At 55.8% G+C, this 24,610-nt stretch overlaps 2 protein-coding genes across 2 annotated transcripts in view; one reads left to right on the top strand and one right to left on the bottom strand.

Moving 5' to 3' along the window:
• Positions 1-7,161, top strand: part of TMEM218 (transmembrane protein 218) — a 29,084-nt gene extending 21,923 nt beyond the window's left edge. The window contains exon 4 of the mRNA XM_057552419.1: positions 5,578-7,161. Within this exon, the coding sequence (XP_057408402.1) occupies positions 5,578-5,703 (126 nt within the window). The 3' untranslated portion in view covers positions 5,704-7,161. The remainder of the gene's footprint in view (positions 1-5,577) is intronic.
• SLC37A2 (solute carrier family 37 member 2) lies at positions 6-24,249 on the bottom strand. Its single transcript, XM_057552413.1, has 19 exons — positions 24,125-24,249; positions 11,214-11,295; positions 10,665-10,758; positions 10,450-10,528; positions 8,663-8,798; positions 8,193-8,269; positions 7,155-7,321; positions 6,574-6,611; positions 6,107-6,259; positions 5,687-5,777; positions 4,158-4,220; positions 3,804-3,889; positions 3,275-3,323; positions 3,029-3,102; positions 2,694-2,772; positions 2,454-2,551; positions 2,154-2,218; positions 1,886-1,941; positions 6-333 (listed from the first exon to the last, which is right to left on the bottom strand). Exons 1-18 carry the CDS (start codon positions 24,181-24,183, stop codon positions 1,911-1,913), a joined length of 1,521 nt encoding a protein of 506 aa, XP_057408396.1. The 5' UTR covers positions 24,184-24,249; the 3' UTR covers positions 6-333; positions 1,886-1,910.
• Between the last annotated feature and the right edge of the window lie 361 nt (positions 24,250-24,610).

Raw genomic sequence — 24,610 nt, 5'->3', positions numbered from 1 at the left:
CAATCCCGATCCCACCCTGTAAGTGACCCTATACTAAACTGGTCCATTGATCACACGGAGCTGCCTCCTCAATTTTTGGTCTCAAGGTGCCTTAGTTCAGTGGGCACTTTGCGTCCCCTCCGTCCTCCCACAAGGCCCTTGAGTCTTCCGTGGCCTCAAGCTTGGTGGTCCCCTGCTGGTGGAGAGTCTCCTAGCCTGTGGAAGCCTCGTGGGCTGGGCTGGCTGGTGTTGGGTCCAGAGGCTTTGCCTCAGCCATCTGTGGGGGGGAACTGTGGGACCCGGCGAGGGCCCTCCAAGTTTCTGCTGCAATCGGGTCCTCACATTTCTCTATACCTGCGTGAGGAGCAGAGAGGCAATGGAAGAGAAAGTGAGACAGGGGTTAACAAGCTCCTGCCCCAACGGTGGGGATGGGGAAGGCAGGTCCCGAGGGTCCCTTAATAATTGCCTTTCATCCCGTTCACTATAATTAGGGCTCCCTGTCACCTCTTCAGCAAGCAGGGAACACCAAGCCAGAATAATGTGAAAAACGTTACAATGTCTGTACCGCGTTTGACCACTCTGCAAAGCAGTACCACATACCCAGCTTGTCGCAGCCTGAGATCAGCCCTACCAGGTATTTAGAAACGAGCATCCCCATTTGACACACAAGGACGTGGACATTCAGAGAAGATGCCCAAAGCTCTATAGAAGCAGGTGAGCAGAGAAGCCAGGATGGTCCAGCATTTCTGGTTTCAAGCCCTGAGCTCCCTCTGCCCAAGCAAGTGACTCTGCTTCTCCCACACAGGCCTTCCTCAGAGAAGGACCCGCTGAGGATGCAGAGAGAAGCCAACCCCGCACACCTGGGGTCAAACTCAGGCTCTGCTGGGACTAGCTAAAGGCCTGAGGTATGTTCCATGAGTTCCGAGCCTCTGTTCTCTCACCTCTAAGTGAGAACATCTACCTCTCAAGGCTGCTGAGAGGGAAGCCAGTACAGCTACAGACAGACTCAGCTCACGCCCAGAGCAGATGCTTACTGCGCACTCATTCTTCCCTTTCTGCATCACCTCCTCTCCTCCCAGCGTCCCCCCAGGCCTGGCCCGGGGACGGCAGGTGGAAGGAGCACGGGTCACGTGAGGTACCATCACCGCTCCCCCTCCAGGGCAGGGCAGGGCACAGACTCCGCTAATGCCTCCTGCCCTGCATCCTGCTCCCCCTGAACCCGGACGACGCCGTCCTCAAAGGGAAGTTCTCCCCCAGATACAGTGCTGGTTACCATGACCCCAGTGGGCTCTTCCTCACATTTACCATCCAGACCAGGTCCATCGCTCCGGCAGCTTCTCATTAGCAAGAGCTTCCTAAGGAGAGCCAGAAAGGCCACGAGAGAACATTGCCAAGCCCAGCACCAGCCGCGCAGCCCAGCCTCTAGTGCCCTGCCTCAGCCGCGGGCCCATCTGCGGGGCCTCCACACCCGCCACCGCTGGGCAACAGGCAGAGAGCACAGCAGGCCAGCTTTGGGTTTTGCTCCAGAGGCTTTGCTTGGTAGCCGCTTCTGTCTGCACACCCCAGGCAGAGGGGCCAGATGCCCTTGGTTTCTGAACTTCGGAGGCACAGACGGCTCAGCGTCCAAGTTCAGAGGGAAAACGATTTCCCTGGATGCTGCGGCCTCTGTCCCGGGGTCTGCGTCCAAAGCCCTATCGCTCTCCCTAAGGACGAGAGGCTGCCGACCTTCACAGCAGCTCCGGCCCCTTAGGAAACACTTCCCCAGCACCACACTCCGCCCAGACTCAGAGTCTTTGGAACTGGCCCCCAAGGAAAAAGCGAAAGTCAGAAAAATCACACTGAAGGAGAGAGGCTTTGCATGCGCTCTAAGGGCACAGGAGTTAACAGACTTGAAGAAAATACTCACAAAGTCACGGGACTTGAGGAAAATACTACCGCGCGTGGGTTAGGGCCACACTAGAGCTATGGAGACACATGGGGATAACAGAGGACAGGTTAGTGGGGCCGGGGGCCAGGCAGGGGTTCCCGGAGCACGTGCAGCATCAGCTGCGAGTTCCTGAGGTCTGGGCGGAGCTAGGCTCAGACTGGTGCAGAGCAACTGAGCGCTGGATTTGACTCCCGGGAGACGTGAGGCCGGGCAGGCAGGGCTCCGGCTCTCCCTCCGCAGGACTTACCCTCTGTCTCTACTCAGGGATGCCTTCCAGGCCAGGATCTCTTTGTACACCAGCCGGCAGAGGAGCTGAGGCGAGGGAGGGCGACAATCAGCGTGGAGCACGTGGCTGGTCCCCAGCGCTAGGTGACTGCCGGGCTGGCTCACAGCGTCACTCTGCAGGGGTCCACCCATGGGACGCAGAGTGGTTCCGAGCAAAGCCCTGGATGGCCGACACTTCGGACCACTTTGGAACTTTCCAGGGTTCCAGCCCCGCAGGACAGGGCCCCTCCCCATACCCATCTGTGCACCCCACAGCTCTTACCAAGCAGGCCAGGATGTCGGCAGTGATGAGCATGTAGAAGACGTTGTTCCAGCCTGTGGGGGAAATGAGCCCGGCCAGCAGAGGCCCCAGAGCCGCACCTGTGTGGAGCACGGCATGAGAGAAGGGCCCTGGACCAGGGACCCTGGCCCTCCCTGCCCGCACGAGGGCAGTGTCCCAAGCACGCGCCCGAGACCAGGCTCGGGGCTCGGCTGCCGAGAGCCAAGAGCCAGAGTCACAGACCTATGGATCCAGTGCCGTCGATGATGGCCGTGACGGTGGAGAGCGCCTTTGCGTTGCCCTTCAGGCTCTTGTGCGTGCCCTGGGGAGAGAGAGCAGAGTGGGGAGGCCTGAACCAGGAGGCGGCACCGAGCAGGACCAGGACCAGGACCAGGAAAGGGACGGGCTCAGGGAAAGGCAGCGATGGGGGCTTGGAGCTGGGAGGAGAGGGGGGCCGACGGCGGATTCTGAAGGACTTTGAGGATCTCGTCTCTGTAGGCTGGGGGAGGCGGAAAGACATGGGGAAGATGGACCTGGAGACAGAGGCCCTGGCCAGTCCCCAAGGTGGCTCCGCTTACCAGGTCAGCCGAGACAGCAGTGGTGATGAGGGCATAAGGGCCGTTGACCAGGGCTCCACAGATAAGCAGCATTACTGACGTGGTGATGGAGACGGCCCAGTTAGAGAGGAGAGGCCGCCGCCACCCCCAGCCCCAAAGCGGGCGAGTCCCCCAGGCGTCAGGCTGAGAACCTCCACTTCCCCGAGCCTCCCACCCACGTCCCCAAGCCAGCCTCGCGGTGTCCCCAAGGCAGCGCCACTCCCTCACCTATGGAGATACTGATCCCGCTCTGGCCAACGTAGTTGTACAGGAACATCTGAGAGAGGAGAAGGGGGAAGACAGAGTCATACACACCCTGGCTTCCCCACAGGCTGCCTCTGTTAGACTGGAGCCCAGAAGTCTGGGAATCCCAGAGGTCCCCTTTCTCCTTTTCCTTCTCATACCCAGGCCTCTCGGTCTTCGTGTCCCAGGGATGCAGGGTCTAATACGTGGTAATCTATCATTTCCCTTTGCCCCTAAAGTCTCCTCTCATATCGAACCTCAATCACTTATTCTTTCCTTGGTCAAGAAGCTCAGCAGCTGGCCTCCCCCTTCTCACCAAGGCCAAATAACCACGAATCCCTTTCCAAGATTCTCAGTCTGGATCTCTTTCCTGTGCTGACCCTGGCTTCTCCTCCCCTGGCCATGCACAGGGATGTACACACGCAAAGAGACGGGTGTGCGTGTGATGCCCAGGCGTGCACAGAGTTCAGCGGCCCACGACACACACACACTTTACCCTTGAGGTTCTACGCACCATGGGGGCAGCCAAGATCAGCATGACGCAGCAGGTGGTGGCCCTGCCATTGGTGTAGTCAGAGATGAGCCCCGCCAGGATGCCGCCTGGAACACAATGTGCACGTGGGACCCCGAGGCACTGCCCCATCACTCAGCCCAGCACGAACCGGGGCCGGGCACCCAGAGCCAGCTGAATGTCTCCCTCCGCAGCCTTCCCCGCACCCACTGCTCACGGGAAGACCACCTGGGCAGGATGCCACCTTTTCCCTCTGATGCCACCTGCCTAGGTCACATCCCACTGGACCTGTCCCTTTTTTCTACACCCTGACAAGAGGGGGATGCAGCCTAGAGGCAGAGCAGGGCATGGCCTCACCTACGATGCCACCAACATCGAAGAGCGTGGACAGGTCCCCAGACTCCTTGGCACTAAAGTGAACTGTGGAAAACAAAAGCATGTGTTCAGACCTGGGGGCTCAGGGCAGACATCCTGGAGGGCCACCGCTGGGAGCGTCCCTGCAGACACCTGGTCCAGTATCGTCTTCAGAGGAAGGAGTCGGGGGCCATGGAGAAGTGATTGGCCAAGGTCACAAGTGAGTCTGCAGCAGTTTGGGACCGGATGCCCCTTCCGGCCCCCAGTCCTGTTGGATGAACTCGACCTCCCAGAAAAGCCCTTCTATGAAAGCATTGGGATCTGGCCCCTGAGGACCCTGTCCCACTGGGGCACAACTGCTCTCATTGAGCCTCAGCCCGTCCAGCCACATTCCTGCCCTCCCCCTGACCGAGCGGCTGGTCCCCACAGAAGCTTGTCACCTCCATTTGAGGTCCCTGCTTATAAACAGAGCCAGGAAGGAGGCTCGTGGGAAAATGGGGACCTCCCCCAGACCTCGCCCTAGAATTAGAAAATGGGACGCCCAGAAGCTTGACTTGTAGCCCAGCCCTCAAGGTTGACTCACACTCTGTAGCCAGCATCAAGGCCACAGAACAAAGAGTCAGTGACCACAGGGTTGCCCTGGCGCTCTAACCCCGTCGTCGAGAGAGGCCCCTCAGATGGGGCCGGGGGCGGGGTTGGGGGGTGAGTTACAGCCTGAGACCCGGCCCTGACTCATCCCCACCGCATCCTGTTCGGTGCAAGGATGCCGTGTGGAGGGCAGCCTCGTCCCTCCCACGGGGCCTGGAGGGAGCCTGGCAGCCCTGGCTGAGTGGTCCTTGGCCCTGGTGGAGCTCTGAGGCTCTGAGGCTCTGGGGGCGGAGCTGCTCCCTGATAGAGTAGTGCCACGTGTGGAAAACCAGAGATCCAGGACAGGGGAACATAAACATCCTTTTCAACCACAAGAGTGACCTCTCCTCATCTGCCCATCCTCGGGCAGGGGCGGAGGCAGGGGAGAGGAGGACCACAAGGCAGGCAGCCCAGCAGACCCAGGCACATGAGTCCCCCGAGGCTCCCGGCAGCCCTGCTTGGAAGAGAACAGTGTTTACTGCCAGGCTACAGGCCCTCTTCCTTGGGCTGCGGGAGGCTTAAGGGGCTCCTGGAGGCACTCAAAAGGCAGACCGTTTCCAGCACCCTCCGGTCCCGCCCATCTATGAGCCAAGCAGCCTGGAGGGGGGTTTCTCCTACACCTGAGGCTGGAGAAGAAGTGAGAGAGGATTGCAGAACAGAGCTTTGAGTTCCTAACCCCGACTCAGTGCCGAGGGAGGAAAAGTGGCTGGAATCAGGGACTGGTGGGGTGGGGGGGGGGTGCGTCTGCAAGGTTTAGCTTCCCATTAAAGAAAAAAAAATTTCCCTCCTGCCCTAGGAGAGGTTCAGCAGAAATCCTGCCTATTCCTGGAGTCATGCGCATCACGTGACAGGTCTCCTCCTCAGAGACCCCTCCGTTCCTCACCTCTTCTTCCCCGGGTACTCACCCACGTTGAAGATGTAGAGGGGCAGCCAGTAGAGGAAGGTGTAACTGACCAGCTTGGCAAAGAGCAGACACAAGGAGAACTCGACCACACCCTGGGGACCGTAACAGAGGGCGCGATGGAAACGGGCAAGACATCCTTGGTCCGTCAGCGGAGCCCCATCCCAGCACTTCCCACCGCCTACCACACAAAGCAGCCTCGAGGACCTCTCCAGCCTCAGTAACAGCAGTGTGCCTGCGGCCCGGATGTGCTGTGTCAGGACGAGCCTCCCATGCTCCCCTCCCCGGGTGGGCCGCCCTCCGTAGGCACTGCATGTAAAGAAATGCTGGAAACCACAGGTCACCCTGAGCATCCCCATCTCCTGAGACCCAGCAGAAAAATCTAGAGAGCCTCTCTCCTCCTTCCAGCCCACAAAGGACTCACCGGGATCCAGAGCGCCCCAAAGAAGCTGATGGCAGTGGGCTGAGCGCTTGGCTCCTTGGAGGAGGTGACAGCAGACTCCAGGCCGTTCTCTCTGTTAGAGTGGGGCCCACTGCCAGGGTCCTCAGCGTCGTCCACGTTCTCTTCCAGCCCACCCTGAGCAGAGAAGAGCCCTTGCTGTGGGCACGTCCACATACCACCTCCCTCCCACCAGCTGGAGGGACAGCCCACGTGAGAGGTAGGGGCTGCCACGCTGGAAGAGGTATGTGTCCCCCTCCTGCACTGGACTAACATCCTGCCAGGCCCATCAGGCTGTCGGGGAGTCACCCAAGGGCATGACTTTGGTCCTCACCCAAGGGCCTGTGAAGTAACCGTGGGCACACGGGCCCCTCCTCCAACTCCCCAGGCCTCCCTGGGACCAGCCCCCGGGTGGAGTGGAGGGCAGGGATGGGACTGGGGGCCACACTCACATGGTGCTGAGGTGGGGAGCAGCCCACGTCTTCTGGGTCTGAAAGAAAAACCTTCTAAGAAGCTTCCCAGCAGGCCAGGCCCTCACCTTGCATGGCGTGTGGTCCCCACCCCTCCTCAAAGGGGGTGAGTTGACTTTCCAGCACAAGGGAGCATGGAACCGGGGCTCCGGAGACCACCTTCGAGGTCTGGGTCTCCTAACAGTAAGTTGTGTCACTACTGCCTCGTGGACTTTCGTTCTCTTGCTACAAGTGACCATGGCCCTGACTCCCTGGCCCGTCTGTCAGGGAGCTGGGAAGAGGCAGCAAACGCGGAGAGGTCCACCCCACCTTTCCCTCCTCAGTCTCAGAAGAGCCAGCGTTTGCCAGGCAGCCTGACTACACGCCTCACGGAAACGCTCAACAGCCCAGGGAAGCAGGCGTTGTTATGTCACACATGAGAAAACTGAGGCTCAGAGAGGTTGTCTGTCCCAAGTCGCACATCTGTGGTTCCAACCCCGCGATCCCACGCTACCAGCCGCCTTCTCCCAGGGCCTAACCGGAGGCTCGGCTCCGGCCCTGTGAGGAGGGAGGGCTCCACTCACATTCAATGAAGAAGAAGAAGGTGATGAGGCCCATGATGGCGGTGATGACGCCGGGCACCACAAAGGACAGGCCCCACTGCTCATCCACCCAGATGCCGGCGATCAGGGAGCCCAGGATGTTGCCCACGGATGTGTGGGAATTCCAGATGCCCATGATGAGCCCCCGCCTGGAGGGGAGGGAGGGAGGGAGGTAGAGAAGAACGGGAAAAGTAAGAAGAGAAGCACAGGGCTCCTGGCGACCGCCCGACCAAGTGCAAAAAGCTGGCTGCCTGCAGCCTCCGAGCTGAAGACCCCACTCAGGGAGGAGCGGGAGGGTTTGCTGGTGTCAAGGGAGTGACAGCAAGGCCGGGGGTCCCGCTCCCCAGCCGCTCCCTGAGCAAGCACTCTGGCTCCTGCTGCCCCAGGGCGCAGAGCCCCACCCCTTTCTTCTCTTGCCCTAAGGCCGTGACTCTGAAGTCCTCAACCAGGGGTGACTCTGCCCCCAGGGGACACGGGCACTGTCTGGAGAGTTGTGACGGTCCCAGCTGTGGGTGTGCTAGTGGCATCTAGGGGTAGAGGCTGCTGAACACCCTACACTATGTAGGACGGCCCCACAACAAAGCATTATCCAGCCCCATATGTCAATAGTGCCAGGGTTGAGAAACCCTGCCCTAAAGAAACTTTTTTTTGCACAAAAGCCAGTTCAAGGGAAAAAAAAAATATATATATATATATATACACAAACATATATATGTGTGTGTGTGTGTGTATACAAACACACAATTTTATAGGCTTCGTTTTTGTCTTCATGCAAAATGGAAATTCATCTATTAAGAGGAAAAAAGCATAACTGAGGTTGCAGGTTTTAAGGATCAAAACCTTAGCAATGAGAAAATCAGTACTGCTTTTAGTCACTAAAACGTGTATCTCGGCCTGTGAAAGTCAGCAAGATGGAGGCAAGTTTCTAATTTTTGACCCTGAAATCACATTAGGGGCCACGAGGGACCCACCAGCCCAGCCTCCCAGGCGTCGCCCACCCTCCTGCCCCATCACACTCACTTCCCCTTCCCGAACCAGTTGCCCACGCAGGTCACCACGGAGGGCCAGCCCGTGGTCTGGACGAGTCCGTTGCAGATCTGCAGGGAGGGAGGAGGGAGGCGGGACAGGCCTGGGCTGAGCGGTGCAGCCTCTGGGATGGGGGCCCCTCCGCAGCACACACTACGCACCCCCTTCCTTCACCTGCCTGCACGCACCCCCTAACCCACCAGCTGATTTCTCCTGTGGCCCCAGATCCCCACGGCAGAGACCAGGCCTCGCAGGCACCTCCACGGACCTCAGGGTGACGCTCAGCGCAAACTCACTGAGCCCACGAGGCTGACCACGGGCAATGGGCAATGGGACCCCGCATCGTGATAAAGGAGCACAGGGCTGGATGCGCCCGGGACCTGGGGCGGCTGGGTAGGACCTGCAGCCTCTACCACCTTTCTGTGCCGGGAACAGAGGCCTGAGTGCAAGGCGAAGGCTCGTACCTGGATAAGAACAAAGTACCAGAGCGCGTGGATGTTCCAGAAATACCCCAGGCCAAGGAGCGAGGTGAAAAGGCCGCTGAGCAGCATTCCGGCTGTAAGGTAGTAACGGAGGGGGAGCCGCTCCCCAAAAATGCCACTGCAGAAGAGAGAGTTGGATCCATGGTAATCTCTGCTACCTGCGCCCTTCGGCTCTCTACCTCCTATCTCTCCGCCGCTCCCCCCCCCCCAAAGCCACTGAAACGACTCTGCTAAGGTGACCACCAGTGACCTCTGTGTTGCCACACGCCAGGGACACCCTCGGTCCTCCACTCACTGGGCTCCTCTGCTTTATTTGACGCTGCTGACCAAGCACCTTGAAGTGCGCTCTCCGTGGCCTCTATGAGGTCACTGTGGTCCATCTGCCTCCCCCCTTGGCTGACCAGTCCTTCTCATGCATTTTCTCTTGCATCACTTTTATGGTTTTAACTACCACCTATATATATGTTACACAGCCCAGCTGCATATCTACAGCCCTGAACTCTCCCCCAGAGCTTCACGATCATATCCAGATGCCTTCCAGACATCTTGACTGGATGCTCCCCAAAACAACTGCCACTCAACAACTCCAAAAACAGAACTCCTCTGCCTCCGCCCCCAACCCTGCCCCGTGTCCCGTGCCCCTCATCTGAGTGGATATCGCCACCACGTTTGGCCACTCAAGCCAGAAACCACGGGGCTACCTCAGTTTCCTGCCTCTCCGTCCCACCCTTCACAAGCAACCTCCAAGACCTGTACCTTTTACTTACTTCTCTCCAGTGCGTCGTTTCTTTTTCATCTCTATTACTACTGTTCTAACTCAGGCGTTGCTCAAAGCTCAGCTGAGCTATTATCAAATCTGTTCCTTAGCATGACCTGGTACTCAGTCCTACTCTCCCTCAAATCTACCTTCCATCACCCTCACAGCGATCTGTCTGACGTGTTAATCTGAACATGCCACCCTTCAGGGGCTCTCCTGTGCCCACGGCCTGGTACACAATGACCTCGGGACCTTCAGCCCCGTTTCCTGCATTTTACACTGTAAACCTGTTATTTGTCTCCCCAGATCATGCTGTTTCACACTCGCCTTACTCTCTGCCCATGCCATTCTCTCCACCTAGCCATTTCTGCATTGCCAAGCCCAATTCCTCTTCATTAGTTCAAGTGTCATCTCCTCCAGGAAGCCTTCCCCAACCGCTCTTCTCTAATCCCGGCTCACACTAAGCGGCCCCTCGGAGCCCCCAGAGTGCCCCGTATGAAACCACCTGTCTGGGAACCACCACACTGTTTTATAACTAGCTGCTGACGTTATCAGTCACTCCACTAGGCCGTGAGCTCGCTGGAGGTGGTACCCTGCCTTAGTCATCTTTGATTCCTGGGAACAAACATCATGCTTGCTACGTAAAAGCCGTGCTGGGGTTTTCCTAGCATCCAGGGCTACCCTTGAAGGACCCCAGGCCAGGACAAACCATTTCCCAGCCACACCACTGACACTGCCATCTGAGTGAATAAACTCGAAAGGACATCCAGGAAAGCCTTTCCAGGAAAAAGAGTTACTAAAAGCGGGAGTTGGCCAGGTGAGGCAGCAGGCTCGGTAACCGCGGAGCACGCTGGCTACGGGCTGACAGGACGTGGGGACGTCTTGTCTCATGTCCGCCTGGGGGAGCCACCAGCTTTTCCCTTTGACCCTGCTGCCCCCAGGTTGGCCAAGGGGAGACAGCAGCTCTGAACGGTTCTACTCCGGGAGGTCACAGGCTCTGCCTCTCTCTCACCTGATAAACATGCCGACGGCGTAGGCCACGAGGAAGGCGTTGTCCACCGCCCCCAGGAGCTCCTTGTAGTTGCTCTGATCTGAAAGCCGACGGGAGAGACAGAAAGCTGGCTGGCTGCATGGACGCCCCTGCAAGAAGCCCTTTCCGGCCCCGGACGACCCTCTCCTGGGTAGGGGGAGTGGGGTGTGGGGAAGAACAGCTTGCCCCGCTCTTACCAAATGGGGCCCAGTTGCACCACGTGGTGTCGTTGAGGCTGTGGGTGTCGTTGATGGGCTGGATCATCCCTGAGCAGTTGCGGTGCAGACGGCTCTGGAGAAGCCATGGGCGCACAGGTCAGGGGGCATCCTGTGGCCCCGAAAGGAGCAAGCAGCCTCCCAACACACCAGCCCCGCTGCCCCCCTCGACTGGACCCCACGCTCCCTCCTCCGGCAAGAACTGGCTCCAGGGGCAAGTGGTCACAGCAGAGCCTCGGTGAAGGGCAAGGGGGGTCTACGCGCAGGGTAGACACGGGGCCCAGGGTGTCTGCTCTCTGGCTCCACCCGCAGCCCCCGACACCACCGTCTTGGTGATTAAACCCAGGAAACTCTCCTGGGAAAAAAGAACTGCTAAAAGTGGGACTCTGCCGGGGGGAAGGAGCAGGCTCAGTGACCAAGGTAAGGGAACAAGGATGGTTATACACCAAGTTCCAGACCGTTCTACGGAAGTGTATTTCTGCTGGGGCCCAGCACCTCCTGCTTTCTTCCTCACCCCCAGGCCAACCTCACCTTGACAACACTGATGGGCTTCCTGGACATGTGATAACAGGTGTAGATTAAGAAGGTAATCAGCAGGATGAAGCCTCGGTACCTGCAGGGAAAGGTGGGCAGCCGGGTTAGCAGGGAGCTCGGACCCGCAGCCTCTACTGTGCCCAGGGAGCGTCCCACCCGTGCCCACTCTAGCGGCCTCGGAGCCCCAGCACCGCCACCTCTTCTACATCAGGCTCCCCTCCAGACACAAGTTCCTTGGGGCAGAGGCCAAGGGGAGGGGAGGAACAGATGCCAGAGGCCAGAGTGCTCGGGGGGCCCTACATCCCTGCTCCCGCTCCCGAGGCCTCCCGACAGAGCCAGCCCAGCATCAGCGCCCTAGACGACAACAAAGTACCCCCTCCTGCTCTTTCCACGGCCCATCACCTCTACTTCTCTCTGGCCTCACTAAGGTCGGGGTGCCTCTGTGTGTGTGAGAGATGGGGGCAGGGAGATAGAATTGTATTTAAAATACTGGACATGGTGGAAGCCGGTAGGAGGTTGATGTGGGAGAAGGGTCTATCTTTAAAGTGAGGTCGGGACTTCCCTGGTGGCGCAGTGGTTAAGAATCCGCCTGCCAATGCAGGGGACACGGGTTCGAGACCTGGTCCGGGAAGATCCCGCATGCCGCGGAGCAACTAAGCCCGTGTGCCACAACTACTGAGCCCGCGAGCCGCAACTACTGAGCCCGCGAGCCACAACTACTGAGCCCGTGTGCCACAACTACTGAGCCCGCGAGCCACAACTACTGAGCCCGCGAGCCACAACTACTGAAGCCTGCATGCCCACAGCCCGTGCTCCGCAACAAGAGAAGCCACCACAATGAGAAGCCCGCACGTTGCAACAAAGAGCAGCCCCCGCTTGCTGCAACTAGAGAAAGCCCGCGCGCAGCAACAAAGACCCAACGCAGCCAAAAATAAATTAATTAATTTTTAAAATAAATAAATAAAATAAAGTGAGGTCAACACTGTTCTTAAGCCTAGAACACAGCAGAAACAGCACCTGCTGCAGCCCAGTAGGGGCAGAGCCCAAAACCTAGTAGGAAATGTGGCAACAGAGGGAAAGCTGGTGGCGGAGCCCAGGTCGGCTGCCCTCGTCCACCCCATGGGACAGAGGGGTCATCCCTTCCACCTGTGGCTCACGCATCACATGGGCCCTCTCGCACCAGTGCTTCTTGTCCCATGCATGGTCTGGGGCGGAAGGAACACTTCAGCCGGGCACCACCGAAGTTTCCACTGCATGCCCTCCTCTTCCCCTTCTGCTGAGGGTCTGAGGAAGGGCCTCCATGTCCTCCTGAGTCACAGCATCAGCTGAGTCGAGTCAGCACTGAGTCGGGAGCCAGGAAGTACATGGAAAATAGACCTCAGCAAGGACTCTAGCCCAGGAGAAAGACCAGAGCCTTGGTTTCTTAAAGAGCCCATGGAGAAGGTGGGGAAGAAGGGGAAGGGGGCCTGAAACCCTTTCTATCCCTGGGATCCACGAACCAAAGGACCAGGACACTGGAGGCTCAGTCTGCCCTCTGCAGGCATCTGCCTCCAAACCCCAAATCACTTCCCCCCAAGCACGTCGTGAAGGCTCCTGCTTGTGAGATGAAGGGGTGTTCCAGCAGAGGCTGAATTCAGGTTGGGCTACCAGGGCCCTTCACCCCTGGACTCGTTCTCTGTCTCATTCCCTCCGCTGCCTCACAGTTTATCTTCTGAAGAGAATGAAGGTACACGTGCCCCCGCCACCACCTGGCTTAACATTGCTCAGTGGCTCTCCATTCCACTAAGAACGAAGCTCTGACTCTCTAGCCTGAATCTTATGCTCCTCTCTACTGCCCGGCCTCTCTGACCCCCCACTGCCGAGGGCGCATGGGGGCGGGGAGTCACCAGGGGCTCTCCAGGGAATCTGGGGTTACTCCAAGGGACTGTCACAGTGGCCCTGTGACATAGACAAGCTTGGTGGCAGCAATGTTTTCCACTTGGCAAATGGCCCATGACTGCTACCTCAGGGACTTCCAGAATCTGGTGGCAGGGGCTGGGGGTGTCTCTGAGAGAACTGGAGAGGGTGACCAGCGGGGCTTCTTCAAAGAGCACAAGATGGAAGAAAATCACAGCCCTGCAGATAACACTCACCAGCGTCCTGCCCGGGGAGCTGCTGGGTCTGGAAAAAAGCTGAAAGCTTTGAGGGATGACTCTAATTCACTGTGTAGCCAAATGAAAGTTCCTAAGCCTTTTTTGGCTCCGGTTTCCTTATGAGATGCCCATGCAGGACAGTGCCAATCACACCCAGCTCAGGGACAGGGGAACACAATGTGACTCTCACCCTGGGCCCTACGTCTCTGTTGGGCCACCCTTACGGCCCCCCGGGATCAGCTGAGTCTATCTTGGCTGCCACATGGATACAGCCATTGACCCTGGTGACAGATCAGATCTCCTCTGGGCCTGAAAGACCCCCAGGCCCCACTGAGCCCCCCGGCGCTGACTGTCCTTCCTCGATAGGCCAGGCAGGGAGGCCCAGGCTGCAACTCAGCCATGCCGAGCCCGCGCCGAGCCCGCTCAGGAGCTGCTCAGAGACAATGAGGGATCAAAAGGCACGGCCCCGCTGGCAGCCACCTTTCTCCTCCCTCGCTCCTCCCACGACGACACTGCTTCAGCCCCAAGTGCCAACACCTGCCCACCTCAGATCACCTGCCCTGGACTTTCTCCGGCCTGCGGTCCCCGGTGTTCTTCCTTATCTGCCTCCTGGAGTCCTGTCCCTCCCAACCTTGGGTGGCAGAAGCTATGACAGAACAGCAGGCACAGCCAGGCCCATTTCTGACATCTCGATTCTCTCTGGCAGAAACAGGACTGCCTTCCCATCCACATCCTACCATGTGCCAGGCACTGTGCTAGGGACCCAGAGAAACTATAAGAGAGACCTCTGCCCTCCAGGGGCTCACAGGTCAGCAGGGAGACAAACAGAATTGGTGTGACAGTGCCATAAAAGAGGGCAGCCCTGCATGACACGGAAGCAGGGCCACCGAGACCAGCTGGGATGGGAGCAGTGACAGGAAAGGATTCTGGAGGTGAGGCTTCAGCCGGATCTTCACAAACAAGCAGGAGGTGGCCAGGTCCACCAGGGCTGGGGCGGGAAGCGGCACCAGGGAGAGGGAAGTTCGCGTGCAAAAGTGCAGAGGCATGAACAGCAATACCCGTCTGGGGAACTCTGTGTAGTCAGGAAGTCTGGAAGGTGGGACTGGGCCAAGCATGGAAGGCGAGGGAGCGGGGAAGGAGGGAGGGGATAGGTCATGGAGGGCCTTGGGTGAGTTTAGACTGTCTCTTGGGGTGATGGGGAGTCACTGAAGAGGGGTGGGAGTTTCTAGGTCAGAGAGTTCTGGACACCTCCCAGGCTAAGCCAGATGAAGACCCAGGGCTTTGCCCTGCTCATTAGTTTGGGAAGCTCCAGACAAGCTTCCTCGCAGAAGGTAGGGCCGGTTCCCTCTGCCTCATCCACCCTCAGCCACCCTCCAGGGAGACCCTCGGTGGTGCATTTCAGGGAGCTGTAAGAGAAAAGAGCAAGGACTTAGGAATCAGGCGAAACCTGATTTCATTCCTTACACCTGTTAGTCATCTGCAACGTAGAGTTTATCACCTTTCTCACAGGGCTATTGACAGGTTGATGAGACGATGCATAGGACAGCTCTTACATGTTCTTCACACCCAGTGGGCACTTAAAAATGACCACTTCTATGATTTCAGATTTTGAGGAAGGAAAGCTGGAGGGGGCGGAGGCAGCCCGTGCTGCTCTGTTACGGGAGGGGAGCAGGGTGTGGGTTAGCACCAAACTCCTCCGAGCGGTGGTGGTTCCTGGATTTGCCTGTGAGGTAGGGATTTGGAGGCCAGCATGGCCACGCCTCCCCACATGCCTAGTATACAGAGGTGGGCTAGAGGACACGAAGATGCCCCGAAGCTGCCAGTGCACATGCGGCAGCCTGCAACGGGACAGAGCAGAGGCTGGTCCGCTGGGCCCGCCCATGTTCTCCCTTGGGAGTAGACAGGGCAGCTTAGCAGAGGTCCATAGTCACGCTGCTCTGCCAGGTTCCAGCCCCGTCCAGAAGCTTGGCCTGACCTTTCTCTCAGCTCTAACTCCATCCCTCAGTAGAAAACCTGACACCCAAGATAGCAGGAGAGTCACAGGGAGGGAGGCGGTGGGGCAGAAGGACCTCAAACGTGCTGTGTGATGCTAGGACGGGCAGTGGCCTCCTCTGGGACTCCCTGCCTGGACGGCAGCACAATGGCGGCATGAGCCCGGAGGGGCACAGCTAGCTGGGCAGGGCATACCTGGGGCCTCCCCTTAGTCAAGTCCTCTTTCCATTCCACTCTGGCAGCTCCTCTGAGAAAAAGGCCAAGGTGCCATAGTTCAAAGGGGACTGGGGTCATGGGTCCGGTGAAGGGCTGGGCTGACACAAAGGCTGTCAAACTCACAGTAGCTCACAGGGAAGACAGCTGACGTGCTCCTGCTGCCTGTAGAACCCGCAAGTTTCACTTCGGCTTTCACAAGCCCTTCTTTCAGAATCAAGAGGCCCCAGAAAGGGAGCAGGGGGAAAAATACACAGTCGGGCTTTGCCTAGCTTGTCCCAGGGCGGCTGCGAGGGGGAGGGATGGCAGCCCAGGTGCTGTCCAGGCTGGGCAAGTAGGCCAGAGACCCGGGAACGTGCATGGCGAGGCCCACAGACTGTTCCAGGCCGGGTGCCCAGCCTATGACCCTCTAAGTCTGTGTTAGCAAGAGACGGCACTTCGTAGAATCTCACCTCCCCTTACACAGCGCTGGTTACTGAGTAACCAAGTCAGATAGAGAGGTGGACCAGCTATCTCTTAACTATTAGCTGACAGTCCAACTTATTCTTTCAAATGAGCACGCTGATATCTTTATGGACCTCATTAAGACTTTGCACTAGAAGTGCTTCTGAGGTAGGGACAAAGAACGATGTCTGCCAAAGCAGCAACAGATAACAAACAAAACCCCAAAGGACCTACTACCACCACCATCACAACAACAGAAAGCAAACAGTCCAGCAGAAGGATGCTGACCTTAGGAGACAGTGGAAAGAGGTCCCTTCTCTCCAATGTCTACCCAGTCATCCCCTGGTCCCTGCATCCCCCTCCTTGCTTTGCAACCACATTGCTGACGGTCCCTATTCCCATGGCAGGCCAATAGGGAATTAAACTCCCTCACTGACCAACCCCTACCACTTCCTGCCTCAGCCCAGCCCTTAAGCCAAGTCTGGGGCAGCGAGTAGATGTCTGGGGCTACTCAGGTTGGCCACGGGACAGACCGGGCTGGCTGTAGCTGCAGGTGCCCTTGGCATTTGCCCGGAGGAAAGTGCCACTTGGTGGCCTGTCCTTGGATGTGCCTGTCCTGGGACTCAGCAGATCTGAAAAGGAGAGAGGGCTGGGGACAGTAAGAACCAGGCCAATGGTGACAATGCCATCCCCCCGCCCCCTGCCAAGTCCTCCACTGCCACTGGGACACATCCTGGTAGGCAAAGGCCAGCCTGGAACAGACAGCACAGGGCAGAGCCCTGAGCCAGGCCTTCCGCTGACAAGATGGGACGGGGACAGGCCAGGTCTGGGAGGGCCTCTGAGAACAGAGGAACAAAGCCCTCTTGGGGCTGAGAGCCAGCCCAAGGACTCCTCCACCTGTTGCCCTTCCTCCAGATGGAACTTGGGCATTTGCTCAGAGACATCAGGTTGACACAGGGCTCGGTCCCAAGATCCTTCCCAGAGAAGGGAGCCATTGGCTAGTAGCACAAGGAGCCCGGGACTTTCTAGAAGGAATGAGTAGATAAGATAATGGTCTTTTTTAGGAGAGAGGAAAATACAGGCTTGATTGCTTTGCCTTGAGAAGGAATCTAAGCAGGGGAAGCCTGAGTGCTTAGACAGAATGAAAAGACGTGTCTTTTAGCTACAGCATGAGGTTTCGTTTAGGTACCTGGAAAAACTCTGGAAGAGTGTGAGAGCTGGTAGGGTTTGGAAGAAGTGGTTGGTGGTCTCTCTTCTGAAGAGCGGCTACGCAAAGAGTGCAGGTGGGAGTGCGCTGATGGTGGCGGGGCCCTCCTCCCCAGGGAGCTAAGATGAGGCCTCTTCTCTCGGGATTCCCTGGAGGCCTAGCCCATGGCTCACCCTCACCTACTCCTTCTCCCCAGCGTGAAGGACCCAGGGGAGGAGGCATGAGCCAGAGGGCAAAAGGAGAGCAGTGATACCGCCCACCCCGCCTCCACCCCGCACACCAGCTTGGGGACAATCAGATGGGGGCGTTGTGGGCTGCAGGGACTCCGACCCTGGTGTCTGCGCCCAGTTCTGGTGTTACTTCGGGACCGCTCAGCTCCGACCTCAGCACTCAGGTGGTACAGCTTGACTGGAAGAAGTAAGGTCTTGGCCATCCATTACAGACCATCCCCAAACCCTGGCTGCCTTCTAGACCAGTGCGTGGCCCCTGAGGCCGACCGCCCCACCCAAAGCCAGGGAGGTGCGCGTCAGTCTGCTCTGTAAGGGGGGAAAGAGGAAACAGCAGAGAGGAAGAGGAAGCAGAAGGCGGCTGGGGGAGAAGACAGCAGTCACGTGTGGGTGGGGGAGGGAGCCTCGCAAGGTCACATGCTCTTTGGGGATCAGCCTGAGGAGCCCGAGGAAGGGAAGGGGGTGGGGACAGGGACGGTGGGCTCAGCCCTTCAGGTCCTCCACCAGGCTCTCTCCTTCCTTCTCGGAGCTGCCTCTCACCATCATCGCTCTTTTTAAGGAGCCCTTTCTGCTGCTCTTACCGGGCATCTCTGGGCAGTTACCAGGAAGAGAAGGAAGACAAGAGAAAGCTACTTTGCAGCATCTGGGTCCCTGGTCTGAGGCCATGGCAGAATAGGGAAAAGGACATTAGACCAAAAGAGGCTGCGTCTTAACTTCTGGTTCCGTTACTGTGACCTTGGGCGAGCTGTCTCACCTCTCAGCCTCAGCTTGAGCTTCTTTTAAATGAGATAGTAAACTCCTGTCACACGAGGCTGCCCTAAAGACTAACTGAGATAACATTTCGCCTCTCAGCCTCACTTTGATCTTCCTTTAAATAAGATAGTAAAGTCCTGTCACATGAGATGTCCATAAGGGTTGATTAAATGAGATGCGATGGATCTGGCAGCAGGACCTCAGCAAACTCCGGCGGGCAGAGCCACGGGTCCCCGCTGCAGCCCCCAGCCCGCCAAGGCCTTCTAGGGCGTGGGGGAGGGCAGCGAGCTGGGACTTCGCAGCTCCTGCTCTCCTGCCTGCCCAGTGCCCCACCCATTCCTGCTCATCCAGCGGGAATATCACCTGGTCCTCCTCCCACAGGCTCCTCTCCTCCGAGTCCTGAACTGCTCCCTCCCCACAGGCCCCAGGAAGTGGGCCCAGCCCCATAATCAGCAGCCATACTCATCTCTCTGGCGAGATGCCCACGTTGCCATCTGTCCCCAGAAGTGCCCACGCGGACGCTGGCACAGAAGGCAGGGCACCGGCCAGGCCCAGGGCTGGGGAGGCCTCAGAGGGGCTGTGACTCCGGTGAGGAGGCCGCCTGACCCCGGGGGGTCTGACAGGAGAAGGAGGGGCAGTACCATCTTCCTGGGCAGGAACTCCTCAGAGTCTCTGCCTTCCGCTTGCACACCTCGTGCCGCGTGCCTCTCAGCCCCCTGTCCGGGGACCGCGCCTTCAGGCCCCAGGCTCCCGCCGGCTGCGGCTGCACAGGACCAGTGCCGATGAGACAGGCTACATCCTCACTGCCGCGCCTTCGCCAGCTCCACGGCTCCACTCAGAATACCTCCAGATCCACCAAGGCACATGCTACCTGTTCCCCCTAATGAAGATGAAACCCTCCCTCCACAGAAACTCAAAAGCCCCATGCAAGTACCAAGTACTAACTGCACGCCAGGCACAGGGCTAAGTGCTTTAAATGTCTTCTCACTTAATTTCACCAAAACCCGGGGATAGAGGTACATTGCTATTTCCATTTTAAAGACAAGGACCTGGAGCCTTAGAGATTTAGTGATTTGTCTCAAGTCCAAAGGCTATGTTTTCTTTTCCCCTCCCACACTCTAATGGGGAGGAAAGACCGTGGGCTTGGGAGCCTAACTAACCTGGACTCAAATTCACCGCAGTTACCTACTAGCTATGCGGCGCTTGACCAGGTACGTAACTTCTCTGTGCCTCATTATACCCATATAATGGGGAATTAGGTGGGGAAACAAATAAAGACCTTGCAGTGAACCACAAACACAATGCCTGGCACAGAGCAGTAGGAAACGCGAGTAGAAAAATAGTCAATAATTAATGTTTAGTCAGTGCTTAATATGAGCCTGGCACTGATGTAAGTATTTTACCTGCTGCATCTCGAGACAATCTTTAATCCTCACAGCGACCTGACGAGGTAGGTGTTACAAGCATCCTCACAGTACAGACAAGGAATCCAAAGCTCAGGGCCAGCCCACCCTCTGGTGTCCTGCTCCAGGACTGTCTGCTTTCTTCACTTCTGCTTAAAAGCCCTCCTTGGGTACAGGTGGAAGCAGCAAATTTGATAATGAGAGTATACGCCCTCTCTCCAGCTTGATCCTTAATTCCGAGAAAGTAGGACCGTGTCTTAATCATCTTTGTAGGCCTCACAGTTTAACACAATAATGTGCCTACAGTAGGAACTACATTGACGTTTGGTGTTTGTTAGGAGTCCAAACCTCCACGCATCAGGAAAGAAGTAAAAGCACACTTAACGTGTGCCCTCCATCGGCCACGGGAGGTCAAGAATGTTCATGGATCACTTCTGCCTTCAAGAACCCACCTGACTTGCACCCATGAGGGAACTGAGTTAACGACACAAGGCACACAGTGGTGAGAGGATTTCAATCCGGGTCTGTCTTCAACCTGGGAGATGTGGGAGAACACAGTGGTTGGGTTCACACTTTAACAAGTGTGTAAGTGACGTGTGTGTCTGTGGAGAGTTGTGCTTTCCTGAGCTCTTCTAAAATGCTGGAGTGGGACAGGCTGTTTACAATGATCCACTCTCCCTGCCCCTCATTTTCTCTGAAATATAAGTTACTTTGGTTAAAGGGTATAATTAATGTATACGAATAAGACTCTACAAGGAACAATAATGGCAGAGAGATACAACTTCGAATATATATAGTAATGAGATACATTTTTGTTTATTAAGGGAAAAAAAGAGAAGTAGAATATTTTATTTATATAAGTATCTCAGAAATTGTTTGCTGTGTGAGAAGTTTCGAAAGCTTTCTCAATGCCCTCTTGGTCCATGATCTGTTTCTATACATCAGCACCCTGGTTGTGCTTTGCCTGATGATAACACTATAATGTTACCAGTCATGATTTCAGCTATGATTTTAAATGTTACCTGGGCTGCAACTTTACTTCTTTAATTTGAATCTAGCATCTTCTAGGTCAGTGGTTTTCAACCGGGGATGTACATCAGACTTTCCTATGGAGTTTTATTAAAACATAGATGTTTAGGACTTACTCCAGACTTACTAAATCTCTTAAGTCAACATTCTTGGTATCTCCTTGGTATATTATGTAAATTATGTATTGGGGTTTTTATATATCTCAAGATTTTTTCCTCTATAAAAATTATGCTCATAATTTTTATAAATCAGATATAATGTTCACTGTCTTCTTTGAAATTAGCCTTAGTGTGTTTTTAGACATTGTCTAGTTTTTTTTTTTTTTTTGATTGGCTTTATTTTGTTTTACCTACCTCAGGAATAATCAGACTTCCTTGTTAGCTGCATTTTTCTTGTCATGAATTCTCAACAGATCATTCATTTTTGAAAATTATCATTAATAAGTTAATCCATACCTTTTTAGGTCTCTGTCCCTTACAGATAGTTTTTGTTCTACTCTGATGCTCCCTAAAGGCTGCACAGTCAGCTATAGGCCAAAGGTTTTATCTTTAGCAAACAAGAACTGTCTCAGAAAAGCACAGGACCAGGTACATACTCGTGGGTACGTACTCCTGATGACATCACTCAGATACCTTTAAGAATATACCAGTGGACTGAGTCAGCATTTCCAAAACTCTTCAGCAAAGACCCTAACCCAAAGACCCATTTATGAGGTTGCAAACCCAAGATTCAGCAGAACAAGAATTAATCACTTAGGACTGAAAGAACTGATAAGGAATGACTGTCACTTACGTTTGGAATATTACTGATGTTGTTATAGTGTTCAATCTTCTGAATATATAAGAAAGCCCTTTCTCTTTCTTCTTAAGCTGTCTGTATCCCATAACAATTTAGGAGATCCTGTTTTTGTAAACTGAAACATTTGTAAATACCTTATTCTCCCTGCCTGACCCCTCGGAATTCAGAAACTTTTTTTGAGTCTTCTTGCTTTTTATAAAATATGGTTATTTGCAAAAGTTCAATAAGAATCTTTTTTTTTTTTTTTTTTTTTTTTACCAGAACATATTAGAAAACTTGGTTTTACAACCAAGGCCTTGCCTGGAATGTCGTACTTGACAATGATGCTCATTTAATCAGATATTGCTGCCACTTTTAAGGAATTAAGGTTGACACCCAATACAAAACCTGCCTAAGAAAACTGGCTTACTGTGTTCCCTTACACACAAATCAGGAAGGTCACTCCCTGGCAGGCCCAGGAAACTTAGGATATTTTGGGGACCTCAAGAAGAGAGGAATTGGCCTAAATTTATAGGTACAGCAGGTAAAACCTAGTGGAGACAGTTTCTTGGCTTGGCTTCCTAATCTCAGAACAGTAAATAATAGAAGGCTTTTAAAAGTCCAATCCAAGATCCCTTATGAAAACTTCCAGCAAAGTGAATTTAACAAGGCCTATATAGTAAATTATGTATATAGATTATCAGATCAAATCTAATGAAACCAACCCTATTTTGTGATCAAGAATAATCTTTCTTTGAGACTATTTTTGATCCCAGCAGGGCAGACTGTAGGGGAAAAAATGTGTGTTTCTCTGGAAAACTGTGCATTGCCCAGAGGACACCCCTCCAAGTTATCTGATTCTTGCCTTTCACTAAGCTTGAATTCCATGAAGTGGTAAGTAACTGATAAGTCATATAAAATATGTCCATGAACTGACAGAGTTTCAATAGTCTTCCCTCCCAACCAGTTTTGCCTCAATATGCCTAACTTATAAATGGGGACATTCTTTGTATTCTCTCTTTTCAAAATTGTGGTAAAATATATGTAACATAAAATTTAACGTTTAACCATTTTAAAGTATGCAGTTCAGTGGCATCAAGTACCTTCATATTGGTGTGCCCCCATCATTACCATCCATCTCCAGAACCTTTTCATCTTCTCAAGCTGCACCTCTGTACCCATTAAACAAAAACCCCCCATTCTCCCCTCCCTGGATTTTTCTTTTGTGCCAATTATAATATCTTCTGGGACCCTCATTATGAGTGAAATTAAATCTTTTTAACACGTGTTCATTTTTATATCCTCACGAGAATCATGATCTTATCTTTTTCTGAAAAATATCTTTTAAGAGTCCTAAACTCAAAAAGGACCAAATAAATAATCTAAATGAGTGAGGAAGGCTGGGAGTGTGAGGACTGTCCCCAGTGAGGGCTGTCACCAGCTGACCATCCTGATTTGCCCAGGACTGAGGGGGCTGGGGATGCAGGATTTTCTGTTTTAAAACGGGAACAAGGGGCTTCCCTGGTGGCGCAGTGGTTAAGAATCCCCCTGCCAATGCAGGGGACACGGGTTCGAGCCCTGGTCTGGGAAGATCCCACATGCCGCGGAGCAACTAGGCCCGTGAGCCACAATTACTGAGCCTGCGCGTCTGGAGCCTGTGCTCCGCAACAAGAGAGGCCGCGACAGTGAGAGGCCCGCGCACCGCGATGAAGAGTGGCCCCCGCTCGCCACAACTAGAGAAAGCCCTCGCACAGAAACGAAGACCCAACACAGCCATAAATAAATAAATAAAATTAAAAAAAAAAAAAACGGGAACAAGCTGGTCATATTAAGAGCTTGCACCCCATCTAAAAGGGGCTCCTACTCCTAATGATATGATTGGGGAATTTAGGCCTGAGACTGCTGCATCAGAGAAGCGAGGAATCTGGCTATTTACGTTGTTTTATAATTTGTAAATGATGGCAACTAACACAATATTAAACAAAACAAAAACACTGTGCAGACCAAGCAAAGTGCTCCAGTGCGGCCTCCGATGAAGAATGGGCTGAAAGCCCTCCACCCCACCACACACCCCCTGATCCGCGGCCTCCTCAGGCCTCCTTGGTCAGGAGGAAAACTCCTGTGGAAGCCGCTGGGCCGCCGCTGGGGTGACCACCCTGCTGGGGAGCAGCTGCCGCTCGGATCTGAGACGTATGTCCTCCCGGGAGGGTGTCTCTCAGGGCCCGGAACCCCTCAAGGCAAACTCCCAGGACCACTGGGTTCTGGCCTTCGTGTTATCCAAGGGCCAAAAGAGACCGAAAGAACCACTCGACAACTCCAATGGCCACTTTTTCAGCAACTCCGCCACGCCCTGACCTCGGTTCCCTAGCCTGCAAGCCCGGCTCCCGCGGGTGCTCAGCGATAAAGGAGACGCTCTGAAGGTCTCCCCGGGGACGGGTGCGGGGGTGTGCGTGCCTGGAGGTGCGCATGCGAACGGGCATCGGCCGAGACTCTCCTGGGCAGCCTCCCAGGGAGGGGGCCTGCGGAGGCGGAGCGAGCTGGCGCGTGCGTGCCACCCACCTCCCCGACGACCGGCCAGAGCCTGCCAGAACCCGCCGCCGCGCCACACCACCCCCCCACCCCCCCGACGCCAGCACGCTGGGACTCCCGGCCGCCCGACTCGGATCCGCCGAACCCGAGGGAGCGGGAGGCCGTCCTGGCCCGGCGCCCCCCACCCCGCAGGCCCTCTCACCAGCTGTCCCTGGAGAAGGCGCGGAGGAACCAGACGCCCGGCGCCAAGGAAGACCGCATCTTGCCCGGCGGTACCCGAAGCGAAGCCGAAGCAGAGGAGGATGCAGAGCTGGGCACGCGCCCCGAGCCGGCGGTCCCCAGAGTTTAAATGCCCCGCCGGCCGGCCCGCCCCGACCGCGCAAACCATGGCCTTTAGCCCCCGCCCCCTTGCGCCTGACCGCCCTCGGGCCCGGCCGAGCGCAAAGCGCACGCCCACCGCCCATCCTCCGGCCGGCCGCGAGCACGGACTTTTCTCGTGCTCTGCCTGGGGGCTAGGGACCCGCGGCCCTCCGAGCCTCTGGGGCCCCCCCTTCGGCCTGCGCTTGTCGGCTCACTTCCCTCCGGGGAACCGAAAGCTGCGATCCCAGACGCAGTCAGCTGTGTGTGATCTTCCGTCTGCCCTCAGCTGCTCCTGCGTGCCTTCCTATCCTGATTAGCTGGGGCACCG

The sequence above is a fragment of the Balaenoptera acutorostrata genome, chromosome 9, assembly GCF_949987535.1.
Source record: "Balaenoptera acutorostrata chromosome 9, mBalAcu1.1, whole genome shotgun sequence".
NCBI lineage: Eukaryota > Metazoa > Chordata > Mammalia > Artiodactyla > Balaenopteridae > Balaenoptera > Balaenoptera acutorostrata.
Note: the sequence above shows the minus strand (reverse complement) of the source record. Positions and strands in the feature narration are given on the sequence as shown.